We start from the raw sequence: 13,239 nt of genomic DNA on the forward strand, positions 1-13,239 counted from the left end.
AATCTAGAACCTTATGTTAGCCTAAAAAGGAAATTCTTCCCACTAAAGCAATGTAAGAAAGAATGTGGGAGGTCTTTTGCATTCTAATTTTTTTTAGTTCTAGGGTACATGTGCAGGATGTGCAGGTTTGTCACAAAGGTAAACGTGTGCTGTGTGGTTTGCTGCACCTATCAACCCATCACCTAGGTATTAAGCCCAGCATGCATCAGCTATTTTTCCTAATGCTCTCCCTCTGCCCACGAAAGAATGTTTTTTTAAAAAAAATCTTTCTCCTTTTTTTCCCTTGCTTTTTGTTTTAAGAAAGGATACTGACTTCTGTGGTAGTAAATTGATCTCGAAGAAAGTCAAGGTCTTCCTCAAGGGAATCAAGATTCTTTGTGGCAGTCGATAAATTCTTTTCCAACAATGCCTGAGCTTCATCAATATCATATTCAAGCATTACATTAGCCTGAAGAGAGAAAGTCATGACAATTACTCAATATTTACACAGAGCTTTATAGGTTAGAGTAAGTGTGGGCAAACTACAGCCCTCAGGTCAAATCTAGCCTGCTGCCTTTTGTTGCAAGTTAAGTTTCACTGGAGCCCAGCTATTCTCTACTTTGGCTTTCATACCACAGTGGCAAAACTGAGTGGTTGAGACAGAAACCATGTGATCTACAAAACCAAAAATATTTACTATTTGACCTTTTACAGAAAGTTTGCTGATCCCTTGGTTAAAGAATATATTTACATACATTGTATCATTTAATCCTCAACCCTGCTGAGGCCAAAGTTGTCTTCCTCACAGTTAAAGAAATGAGAGCTCAGGTTGCCTTGGCTGGCATAGCTAGTGAGAAAATGGGAGAATCAGGATAAGAAACCAGTATGTTTAGATACAAAACAGTGTTGTTTGTATCAATTTAAATAAATTCTGAGCTTCAGATACGGTATTAATTTAAAATTTTTCAAAGACACTTTTTATCATCTATATTTGACTAGGTAAGAAAGACAGCTAGCTTTTACTTGTCCCTTCCTACTACTTCTGACAGATGTTAGGGATTAAGGCAAGGTAATGTGTCTGTCATTCTGAAGATCTAGTGTTACTGCCAATATTCAGGGATGCATGTGCCCTAGAATTGGGAAGCCATACCTTTTACAGCTTTGAACTCCCCCATCACCTGACTGACCACTGGGCATTTCCTAAACCACTTTCCTCATCTCACAAATGCAATCTTAAAATTACTCAAAGGATTGTTGTAAGGATTAAACAAGACAACATGAAAGTATATGGCACAAAGTAAATGTCAAATAAATACTTATTGACTGAATAATCCAATCCATAATTAGAAAACTGTATTAAAGTCCAGATAGGACAAAAATATTCAACATAAGCAAAGACTGAACATAAATATAAGAATCCACAAAGAAAAAAACCAAAGCAGGGGACACAAAAATTTCTAAATCCTTCATTTCAATAAAATGTTCCTGAAATGTGACACATGCACATACTACACACAGACACACACACACACACACACACATGCTGGGTGAAATGACACACAAAATGAAATGAAAGGGTACACTGTATACCTTGGGGAAATTGACCCAAAAGTCCTTTGAGCATCCAGGCAAAAAGAACACATCACTTGGAAAGAAATCAGTTTGCCATCACACTTTTTGACAGTGATGCTTTACAACAAAAGAAAATGGAGCACTGTATAAGATGCTGAAGGAAATAAAATGTGAGTTTAAGATATTATATCCAGCAAAACTGAATCTCAAGTACAAAGGCCACAGACAAGTTGTCAGCAACATGAGATAACTCAGGGAATATCATTCCCATAAATCTTAAGGCAATCTACTTATCAGACGAATGAGTAACATACAATCAAAACGACTAGGGGGACATCAACATAAAGACTATGATGTGCATTCAATATTTACACGAAGAACAAAGATAAATGAAAGACACGAGAGTGAGCAAACGGTATATAATGGCTCTGTGCTCCAACAATATGGGAACAACCTTATAAAGAATGGGTAAGGACAGGAAGAACATATGCAAAAATATCAGTGGTAACAGTGTTGGGTGGTGTTATTCTAAGAACGCTTTGTGTGTGAATAGTAATGTTGTCTAGTTCAATTCTATCACCCTTGGTATTTCTGAAAACCAGGATTCTTGATATAGAAGAAACAAGGGGCCCGGGCGTGGTGGCTCACACCTGTAATCCCAGTACTTGGCAGGCTGAGATCGTGTCACTGCGCTCCAGCCTGGGCGACAGAGCAAGACTCCGTCTCAAAAAAAAAAAAAAAAAAAAAACAGAGGAACAACTAAAGTGAAAACTCTGTTGTCCTGAATTTGAATTGGAGGTAACAGTATGATTCCATGAGGTACACACATAGTAACCTGCACCTTTGTACACAAGTTTATGCAGGCTAGCTATATCCTACTGGTTCTATTTCTCTGGTTGAACCCTGACTGATAACAGATTCGTTCACTTACACTTTGCTTTATGCAGTTTTCTGATTTTTTTGTTTATATTTAACATTATGTACATATAGAAAAGTATTCATATCATAAATATATAGTTTGATGTATTTTCACAAACTTAACACATTCATGGAACCAGCATCGAGATCAAGGACAGGTTATCACCAACACCCCAAAGCTTCCTTGTGAACGCTTCCAGTTACCACCAGCACCCTCACCCCAAAGGTAACCATTATCCTGACTTAGAGCATAGTTTTGCCTGCATTACAACTTTACATAAACAGAATGACACAGTATATGCGCTCTTTTGTGACTGACTTCTATAATAGGCAAGAATTATGGCTCCCATAACAGCTATCCCATTCTAATCTCTGGAATCTGTGACTCTGATGAGATATTTACATCATTTGTCAGAGTTGAACTTAATATACAGACTGCCTAGGTAGGCCTAATTTAGTTATATGAGCACTTAAGAGCAGAGAACTTTTTCTGGCTGGAAGCAGAATGAGAAGTTTGAAAGATCTGAAGTGTAAGAAAGACTAGTCATATCACTGCTTTGAAAATAGAAAGGACCACAAGCCAAGGATCGCGGGTGGCCTCTAGAAGCTGAGACTGACTCCTGGACAACAGGCAGCAAGGAAACAGGGAACTCAACCACAGAGAACTGGATTTTGCCAACAACGTAAATAAGGCTGAAATCTAATTCTCCCCCAGAGCTGCTAGTAAGGAGTACAGCCCTGTTGACAATTTCATTCTGGCTTTGTGGGACCCTGAACAGAGGACCCAGCCAAGCCCATCTGGATTTCTGACCTATACAGCTAGGAGATAATGGATATTGTTTTAAGCCTCTAAGTTTGTGGTAATTTGCTATGCAGTTTCTTTCACTCAACCTTGTTTGTGAAAATCACCCTTGCAGTGCTGGTGTGTAACAAAAGTTCATTCCTCCTCCGTACTGTATAGTATTCCATGGTCTGAATACATCATGATTTAGTCATCCATTTGACTGTGATGAACATTTCGGTTGTTTCCAGGTTTTGGTTACTACAGAGTTGATATGAACATTCTTATACCTTTCTTTTAGTTAATACTCATACAATTCTTATATATAGCAAGAGGCAGAAAGAGATGGAGACAGGCATGGAACTGCTATGGCATAGGCAATGCATATCCTCTGCTTTAACAGACACTGCCAGTTGCTTTAACAGACACTGCCAGTTTCCCCAGCGGCTGTGTCCATTTACACTTTCACCAACAGTAAATCAGTGTTTTCACTATTCCATGTCCTACCATCACTTAGTATCACCCTACCATTCCGGTGGGTACACAGTGAGATCACATTGTGCTTTTAATTTGCATTTCCCTGTTTACTAATGAAGTGGGACAACTTTTCGTATGTTTACTGGCCATTGGGAGGCCCTCTTTTTGGGAGTCACTCACCCATTATCCTGAAGAGTTGCTTATCTTTCCATGTTATCCTTAACAAAAAAGTTTTCTAAAAAATTTAAGTATATAAATATTAGGAAAAATAAAATGCTTGCAGATTTGGTGAAAGGAGTATATTGTTAAGATAAAATTATAAATATCTGATAAAGTTGATTACATTAAAATTTAAAACTTCCAAGAGGTACCACAAAAGACAAGTGACAGATGAGAAAAAGTTAATCAGCAATATTAAGAGAAGACTCTGCATCTGAAATACATAATACGTAAAGAAGACCTAAATGTCTATATATATATTAAAAAAAAAAAGAATCCAACAGAAAAATGGAGCAACAACACAATCAGGAAGGCAAACAGAAGAGGAAATACAAATGAGCATTTTGTCATACAAAACCTGTAAGATGATAATATTTTCACCTATAAAACTAGCAAAATCTACATATGTGGGTGAGACTGTTAATAAAAGGGTATTTTATATACTGTTGGAGAAAATGAAAATTGGTAGTCTTTTCTGGAGAGCAATTTGATAGTATTCATCAACATGTTAAATGTGCATACTCTTAGACACAACAATTCCATTTCAAAGCAGCATACAAAAATATGCCTTTGTGTACAAGTCTATATGTGCAAAAATATTTACTACAGCACTGCTCACTCTACAAGAAACTTTAAAACAATCTAAACACCCCTTGACTTGGGAATATTATCACATAGCTCTACCACAGAATAGTAAGCCAATAAAACCAAGGAGGCAAACTCTGTGTCTACTCACAAATAAAGACATCTGTGCTATTAAGTGAAGTCAGGTGCTGAACAATATATATCCCATTTTTGTAAAAACAATTAACAAAATCCCCAATATTTATGTACGTACAGATGTACAGACATGATTAAAAGTGGGTGCATCTGGGGATGGTGGAGTAGCCTGCTGCTTTCTATTGTAAAACTTTCTGTCCTATTTGCTCTTTTAACCATTAGCATGTATGAACTCTGATAAAAAAACCAACAAAAATGTCATTCACCCAAGAAAAGTTTTTACTGAGCACTTATTATGTGTCAGGGAACTGGCAAATACACCAATCAATAACATATCAGGGAGTGCTAAGTACTTTGAAGGAAAACAGTACAAGATAAACAGGGTGAAACCAAGGAATGCTGACAGACAAGCCATAGCAGGTCCCTGGGAGAGCTAACAATTGGAACTGAGAACTCAAAGGATTGAGTGTGAAGAGCACAGAAGTAGAAATGTGGGGCCACACTGGCAGGTTCCAGGAACAGTTAGGGGGCCACCATGGCTACAGCAGAATGAGCAAAAGAATGAGCACAAATGAATGCTGAGAGGGAGTAGGGCTGTCCTGTGGAAAGGACACCTCTGTATTCCACCCTTGGTGACAGGGAAACCACTGGGGTCTTGAGCAAAGTGGAATGATCCGACATGTTTTAAAAGCATTACTCTGACAGCTTAAGCAGAGTTAAGAGCTAGAATAAAGGTTCTGAAGCAGGGCCATTCCCAGCATGCTCTAAGTCCAGCAAGAAGTCCAAGTGTGGTCAAGCAAGGAAGTAGGGCATTAGGTAAGAGAAGAACAGAGAGACTGGACACGGTGGCTCATACCTGTAATCCCAGCACTTTGGGAGGACAAAGTGGGCAGATCACCTGAGGCCAGGAGTTCGAGATCAATCTAGCCAAAATGGCGAAACTTCGTCTCTACCAAAAAATTTAGCTGGGCGTGGTGGCACGTGCCTGTGATCCCAGCTGCTCAGGAAGCTGAGGCACAAGAATTGCTTGAGCCCAGGAGACAGAGGTTGCAGTGAGCTGAGATCACACCACTGCACTCCAGCCTGGGCGACAGAGTGAGACTCTGTCTCAAAAAAAAAAAAAAAAAAAAAAGGAGTGAGAGGTAACAGAGTACCAGGATGTGCAGGAACTTGTCAGCCACTCAAAGAACTTGGACTTTTCCTTGGAATATGATAAGAAACCATTCAAAGATTTTGGGCAGAATAATGGAATGACCTGATTGAGATTTCAAAGGATTAATCTGACCACTGTGCTGGAAAGGCTTTAGGAATTCCAGCAAGGGCAGAAGCAAGACAGTGAATTAAGGTATTATTACAGATTAAAGAGTGTCGCCAAAAAAGATACATTTAAGTTTTAACCCCTTATACTAGTGAATGTGACCTTATGTGGAAGTAAGGTATTATGGATTGAATTCTGTCTCCCCAACAAAAGTTGGACTCCTAACCCCAATAGCTCAGCATGTGACTTTATTTGGAGATAGGGTCTTTCAAAAGGAGAAATTTGGACACATGCATGCACACATGTGAAGATGAAGGCACAGATCACAGTGATGCTTCTACACATCAACATGCCAAAGACTGTCCGCGAACACCGAAGCTAAGAGAGAAGGCTAGAACAGATTTTCCCTCACAGCCCTCAGAAGTAATTGACCCTGATTCTGGGGCTGATCACAGACTTCTGGCCTCCAGAACTGTGAGACAATCCATTTCAGTTGTTAAAGCTACCCAGTTTGTGGTACTTTTATTATGGCATCCCTAGAAAACTAATACAGACATTATTCCCACAGTCCTGGCAAGAGACAAAGGTGGCCTGGACCATGGTAATAGCGGTAAGGAAGTGAGAGATAGTTGGTTTCTCGATCTATTCAGAAGAAGGAACCAGTGGGGTTTGCTGAAGAACTGGTTGAGAGATATAAAATAGAGAAGAGTCAAAGATGACTCAAAGATTTTTGTTCTGAGCAACCAGGCAAAAGATTCTGCCATTTACTGAGATGGGGAAGATTGTGGGAAGTGGGAAGTGCCAGTCTATGAGTGGTGAAATGAGGATTTAAGCATTCAAGAGGCATAAAAGAAGAAAAACATGAAAAGAGCAAGAAGAGCTCAGCAAAGAAAATGAAGAGAAAGAGAAACAGAAGAACAGTTATGAAAGACAGAGTAAAAGCAACAAAACAGAATAACTAAAAGGGAAAACACAAAGTCATGGGGAAGCAGCCAGAGGAAATCACACAAAATGAAACAGATCAAATAACTGAAAACAGAGAACATGACAGGTACTGAAAATAAAGGAGATCCAACATATGTGTATTTATTATTCCCAAAAGATAATAAATGGGGCAAAAGTCACATTCAAGTACACAACAGAAATTATCTTTCCTGAAATAAAGTAACACTTGAATTTGTAAATCAAAAGATCATGCAATTTCTACAAAAAAACTGAATACAGAAAAATCATTCAACCCTTAGACACTCAGGTATAGTTGCTATGCTTCAAAGTTATTTTTTAAAAAGCCTTAGTGATAAATACTAAATCCTTCCTTTCAAATACAGAACTAAGTATAGGAATTATGATTGTAGAATGAAATGTAAATGTTGTACAAACTTTGAGCAAACCTCCTTGGGCTAATCTACAGTGCCTCTCCAGAGTGATTCTACAGGACAGCAGCTAGGGGAAATCCTCCCAGTAGGACAGCTGGTAGAAGTACACTCGGCTTGCTACTTTGTATGAGAACTCGCCTGAGGTAACAAGATCCATGGACAGGTAGCTGGATAGTCAGAGGACTGAGAAGAGCGAGACAGGTAAATCACAGAGAAGCTCAATGAAATCATTGAAAACTGAAATATATGGTTTTAAAAAATAAACTCTAACCTCAAGCTTTTGTAACACTCTTTTCCCCTTAAATTCAGAGGGATCTTTCTAGAATTATTAAACTAGTACAACTCTAAGCGAAGGAAGCATTTATCAAAGTTTCAGCCCGAGCGGCGGGGGGCGACCTGGTCTATTGGTTACTTCTCGCGCTCTCCTCCATGTGAGTAGTGAAGAGAAGTAAGGCAGTAATGAAGAGCAAGCAGCGCGGTTGTTTGATCAGTTTGTATCTTGATTGGGAGAGACTTCAGTACGTTTTTGCTGCAATCTTCATCGCACTCCTGATTCTAGTCAGTTTCTAATATGAACCACTTGAACTCTGCCCCTTTGTCCCGTCCACAATCAAAAGGAGATGAACACTTTCACATCTCGAGCAATACTATTAAAATACTAGCAAATACTAGCAAAACCAGTGTGCTTGCTGGAGAAAACACACTGGTTTACAAATATATCAGCTGGGGCTATAACACTTACTTACCCCCAACCACAGACACACTTTATCAGTAGGAGGAACTGAAGCTTTGCAATACAAGTTATCTGCCAGTAAGAATCTGGTCTCCATTGAGTTGGTGGACTCCTTCAAAACAAAAAAAATGACACTACCATAAACAGGCCAGTTTGATATCAAGGTTATAAAGGAGAGATCGCACAGTTGAACCTAGGACATTTAAAATAGTACCATCATGCAGGTTAAGTGTAGTGGTAAAAGAAATGAATGCTAGACCCAGGTGGCTGGGTATGGACTCTGGCTCAGCTACTCACTAGCTGTACAAATCTGGCACCTCACTTAACTTTTGTGTCTCAGGTTCTTCATCTGTAAAATCAGGATTATAACAGTCCCTACACCTATGAAGTCAGTGATAAGCACTGAGTACACACGTACACACGCACCCCACCGAGTGCCTGACATACAGAGAAAGCGTTATTATAAGAATTAGCCATTCTATTATTTCACTGGTGCTTCATGCCCAATCAATCAGTTGCTGAAGTCTTACAAAGTTCATCACATATTAAAACGTACTAGAAATAGTTATTCTAACAGTCAAGCAAAATCGTAAGTGCACACACAATCTTTTAAATACAATATGCTTATGAGATTTAATCTTTACAACCTGCTTTTATTTAATGAATAGTGGATTAAGACTTAGAAGACTCTCAAATTCAGTTCTGCCAGTAACTAACTAAATAGACACTGGTCAAGTATAACATCTCCGTAACCATTTCCTCAACTATGAAATGAGAACCTAAAACAGATGATCTCTAAGATTCTTCCCAGCTCTATAAATCTTGGAGTAACTCCTTATTCTTAGGGAGAAAGACAACAACAAAGAAAAAACCCTAGATGCTGCTAGCACAGAATAAGACATTTTCTTTGTACACGTAAAACAATTTCAAATTGCATTTAAGTTTCACAAGTACTAAAGATAAGCAAAGTAATCCAAATGTGGGCCCTAGAATTAAACCTGACTTTTGGGGGAAGGCTGCAAAGTCACATTTGCTACAGAATCACATCATAACATTAGTGTATGTGCTTAAGAAGGCAGACTGAATTCCACAGCACAGATCAAATATCAGTGACCAAAGAGTCAAAGATGAGTTTCTGCTGACATATCCTAGTTTGTTCATATTTACAAATAAAAATGCACTTACTTTTTTCTTCTGCATGTATTTTAGAANAAAATATTCATAAAATATTTAAAGTAAAATACTTTAATAAAATATTTAAGATATACTAGCAAATGTTTACGGAATGCCTATTCCATGAAGACAAAGCTCTGTTCTATTATGTCAAATACCCCATTGTTATTTAACATTTCTAGAGCAAACTATATTCCACAGAGGTGACTCATAGGTTCTGCATTTGATTAGAATGACATTTTAAATAGATTAATTTAAAACTAAATTTAAAATAACATGGATTCAAAAGTTATATTCTAAAATAGAAGACACCAATCCCCTATCCAGTGATGCACATAGCTGCTCCTGGTGTATGCATTCGGTATACACACATGTACATCACAGTCAGCTAAATGCCAGGCAAAGCACAGTGACACCTTCTCAGTATGTGCACTTGTCACACTGTGAAAAATGTACACCATCATCTGAATGCCAAACACACCACATTATGATACAGTATAATTTGGTGATTCTTTTTAAGCTTTGGGTACTTCTTCCTTAAATGCTCTTCTTTTCAAATTAGGTAACAATCATTCTTAAAATTATAAATAGATCACTGATTTAAACACAATAAATTAAAAAAACAATGATGGACATGATCCGACTGATCTGACTTAATGGATAAGTTATATGATAGCTACTAGCAAAAGGCCAGTAAGTGACTCCCAAATGCAATCAACCTCACTGACAAGAACATAAGAGAAAAACATAGTATGCTAAAAACATTCAGTCAATTAAAGAGAGAAAACAATGACACCTTTTTTGTCACTGGGGTTTAGTTCTTTATGGTGATTAGATGCATGTGTTTTCTAGGGTCTCTGTCAAATCACAATGTAATTTCTAGCAAAACAGACTAAGGATATAATAACAAAGCTCTGGTTCTTTCAAGGTAAATTTACTAAATATTATTAGAGAACAGAATGTAAACAAAATTTAAACACAACAATGAAAATGAACTTATTGCGTCACATAAAGGAAGTCACTCCATGTGTGCAGGAGGTTGGCAGGGCAAATTTACTACACCCTGTGCTACTAACCTGGCAAGAAATGTGTTAAATGAGCCTGCTGCTTAAAAAAAAAAATAGTGTCATCATTTGATAATACAGTCCAGTCAATAATCTAGAAACACATGGCATTCATTTTTTCACTACAATTCAATCTGGATGCCATAGATGGCTCAAGTTTGCTTATTTTTGTATGATATGTTCATATAGGTAAACACCACAAAGATGTTATACATTTGTAAAATATGTGATACACATACAACATAAGGAGTATGTTCAGATCAAGATTTTTTGGTCATGTAAATGACTTTTAAGATGCATTTTGTATATATAAATATTATATGTAATACATTATAAAGCATATTAATCAATCAAGCAGCTGCAGCCCTAGCTAACTCAGGAACCAGACAACCAATGACATTGTACGTGCCCAAGCAATACACTCCTCCCTACCCTGCTTCACCTGAAGAGAAAGTAGCTTGCCTGGGCAGAGTGATTCACGCCTGTAATCCTGGCACTTTAGGAGGCCGAAGCGGGTGCATCACCTGAGGCCAGGAGTTCCAGACCAGCCTGGCCAACATGGTGAAACCCAGCCTCTACTAAAAAAAATACAAAAAAGTTAGCTGGGCATGGTGGTGCATACTTGTAATCCCAGCTACTTGGGAAGCTGAGGCGTGAGGATCCCTTGAACCCAGGAGGTGGAGGTTACAGTGAGCCAAGATAGCGCCACTGCACTCCAGCTTGGAATGCCAGAGCAACACTCCATCTCAAAAGTAAAAAACAAATAAAAACAAAAGAGAAAGCAGCTTGCCTGAACAGTGTGTTTACAGTCCTGTTTTTTTCTTTTTCAATTAGTTTCACCCTATTTGTGTGTATCCCTAAACAAAATATTCTTTAACACTGGTGGCTTCTGACCTTAATTCAAATGGTCTCATGCTGTATGCATTTTTCTGGGGTTTGCTTTTATATTATTATTATTTCATTTTTTGAGATGGAATTTCGTTCTTGTTGCCCAGGCTAGAGTGCAATGGCGTGATCTCGGCTCACTGCAACCTCCGTCTTCTGGGTTCAAGCAATTCTCCTGCCTCAGTTTCCCGAGTAGCTGGGATTACAAGCATGTGCCACCAGGCCCGGCTGATTTTGTATTTTTAGTAGAGATGGGGGGGGGGTCTCTCCATGTTGATCAGGCTGGTCTCGAACTCCCGACCTCAGGTGATCTGCCCACCTCTGCCTCCCAAAGTGCTGGGATTACAGGCGTGAGCCACCGCGCCGGGCTGGGGTTTGCTTTTTAAACTCAATCAAGATTCTAAGATTTGTTCATTCATTTTCACTGCTGTGTACTATTCCATTACAAATATGACAAACACAACTTCTTTATCTACTCTTCTGTCAAAGGGCACTTCTGCCAGCTCCAGGTCATTGTTATTGTAACAACAATGGAAACCTCCAGGTCCCAGGAGGTGCTAGAGCTGTGAAAGCGGAGACAGCAGCTTAGAGGGAAAGTGAATCAAGCCTTCAAAAGAGGAATAAAGCTAAAAGAAAATGTTCTAGCTGTGTTCCTTTTCTCCCTCTGAACTGCCCCCAGGGAGTCACATTACCTATCACAGCTACAGGGCAGAAAAATGGCAGAATTGGCTAGTGGCAGGGGAAGGCCAAGTTGGGAAGCTAAGAATTACAAGTACTAGTCCCCAGCAGCCCACCTCTCCCGACTCCCTTTCCCTCCTGTGATGATAATGAAGACAGCAGAAATGGAAAGAATCCCCCAGAGGTGGAATTATCTGGTTGGGGAGAAGTATTTGTCTGATGGCTATGCCCTTAGACTGAGATACCAGCAGCATTCCTCCCACCCCTACCCACCAGGAGTGACTTAAATTACCCCCACCTCCACATACATTACTGGCCAAAGTAGCTGATATCCCTGAGGGAATCTAAGCTGACAGGGAAAATAAATTAGAATTTGATCATTATAATAAATAAAGACAATAAATTCAACAGACTCTACGATATGAAACAAAATTAACAAATACCAAAAGATAAAATTATACATTAAATACTTAAAGATACCACAAAGAGAAAAGAAAGAATATTGGTAATATGAAGAAGAACCAACCAGAACTACTAGGTATAAAAATCGTGACAGCTGAAACAAAGAACTCATGGCTATCCATCTAATTGCCAAAAGATAAATGACAAAGACAGAAAAAAGGGAAATAACATAAAGAAATGGAAGGCAGAATTAGAAGTGTCAGCATCTGTAAACAGGTATCTCAGAAAGAGGAAAAAAAATTAACTGATGATAAAAAAAAAGAAGTGATAATCACAAAATTTCCAATTAAAGAAAGATAAAAGATCTCAGATTCAAGAGTCAAAAAAGAGATTAACACATGAAATACTAAGGAACTTTTACACAGCTTGAAGGTAAAGTTCCATGACAGGCTGCAAGAAAAGATTTACAACATATATAAAAAGGTTAGCATCTAAACTACAGAGCCATCTGCTGCAAAACAACTAGATCATGGCACAAAAATAGTTTCGTTGCACAGCTGACATCATAGGGATGAGAGAAATTCCAGAAAATAAAAGAGAAAATAGTCCTCCAACTACTTGGGAGGCTGAGGTGGAAGAACTGCTTGAACCCAGGAGGTCAAGGCTACAGTGAGCTGTGATCATACCACTGCACTCTGGCCTGGGCAACAGAGAGAAAGCCTGTCTCAAAAAAATAACCAACCCACTATTAAAATAGGTAAAACTCAAGAAAGTTTTCCTAACTCACTATCTCCAACTCTACCATTCTCTTTTAAAACACTAGACAAACACTGTTCTCATCCAGAACACCAATGTTCACTGATACTTCCTCAGTGTTTCGAATTTTTACCCCTTCTCCCCACATTTAGGCCTAGACCATATGTTAAGCTAGAGTGAGTATCCCGCTATATACCACAGTTGTAGAGTTAGCAATATAACTTTTTTCTTTTTTTTTTTTTTTTTTT

At 38.5% G+C, this 13,239-nt stretch overlaps 1 protein-coding gene across 1 annotated transcript in view; it reads right to left on the minus strand.

The window, feature by feature from the left end:
• The window catches only part of LOC108540745 (prefoldin subunit 3-like), a 22,043-nt gene that overhangs the window by 2,849 nt on the left and 5,955 nt on the right, over positions 1-13,239 (minus strand). Inside the window, 4 exon segments of the mRNA XM_017889930.1 lie at positions 310-448; positions 8,047-8,145; positions 9,219-9,244; positions 10,052-10,063. Coding sequence (XP_017745419.1) covers positions 310-448; positions 8,047-8,145; positions 9,219-9,244; positions 10,052-10,063 — 276 coding nt within the window.

Source organism: Rhinopithecus bieti, unplaced genomic scaffold (genome assembly GCF_001698545.2).
Source record: "Rhinopithecus bieti isolate Rb0 unplaced genomic scaffold, ASM169854v2 scaffold_20096, whole genome shotgun sequence".
NCBI lineage: Eukaryota > Metazoa > Chordata > Mammalia > Primates > Cercopithecidae > Rhinopithecus > Rhinopithecus bieti.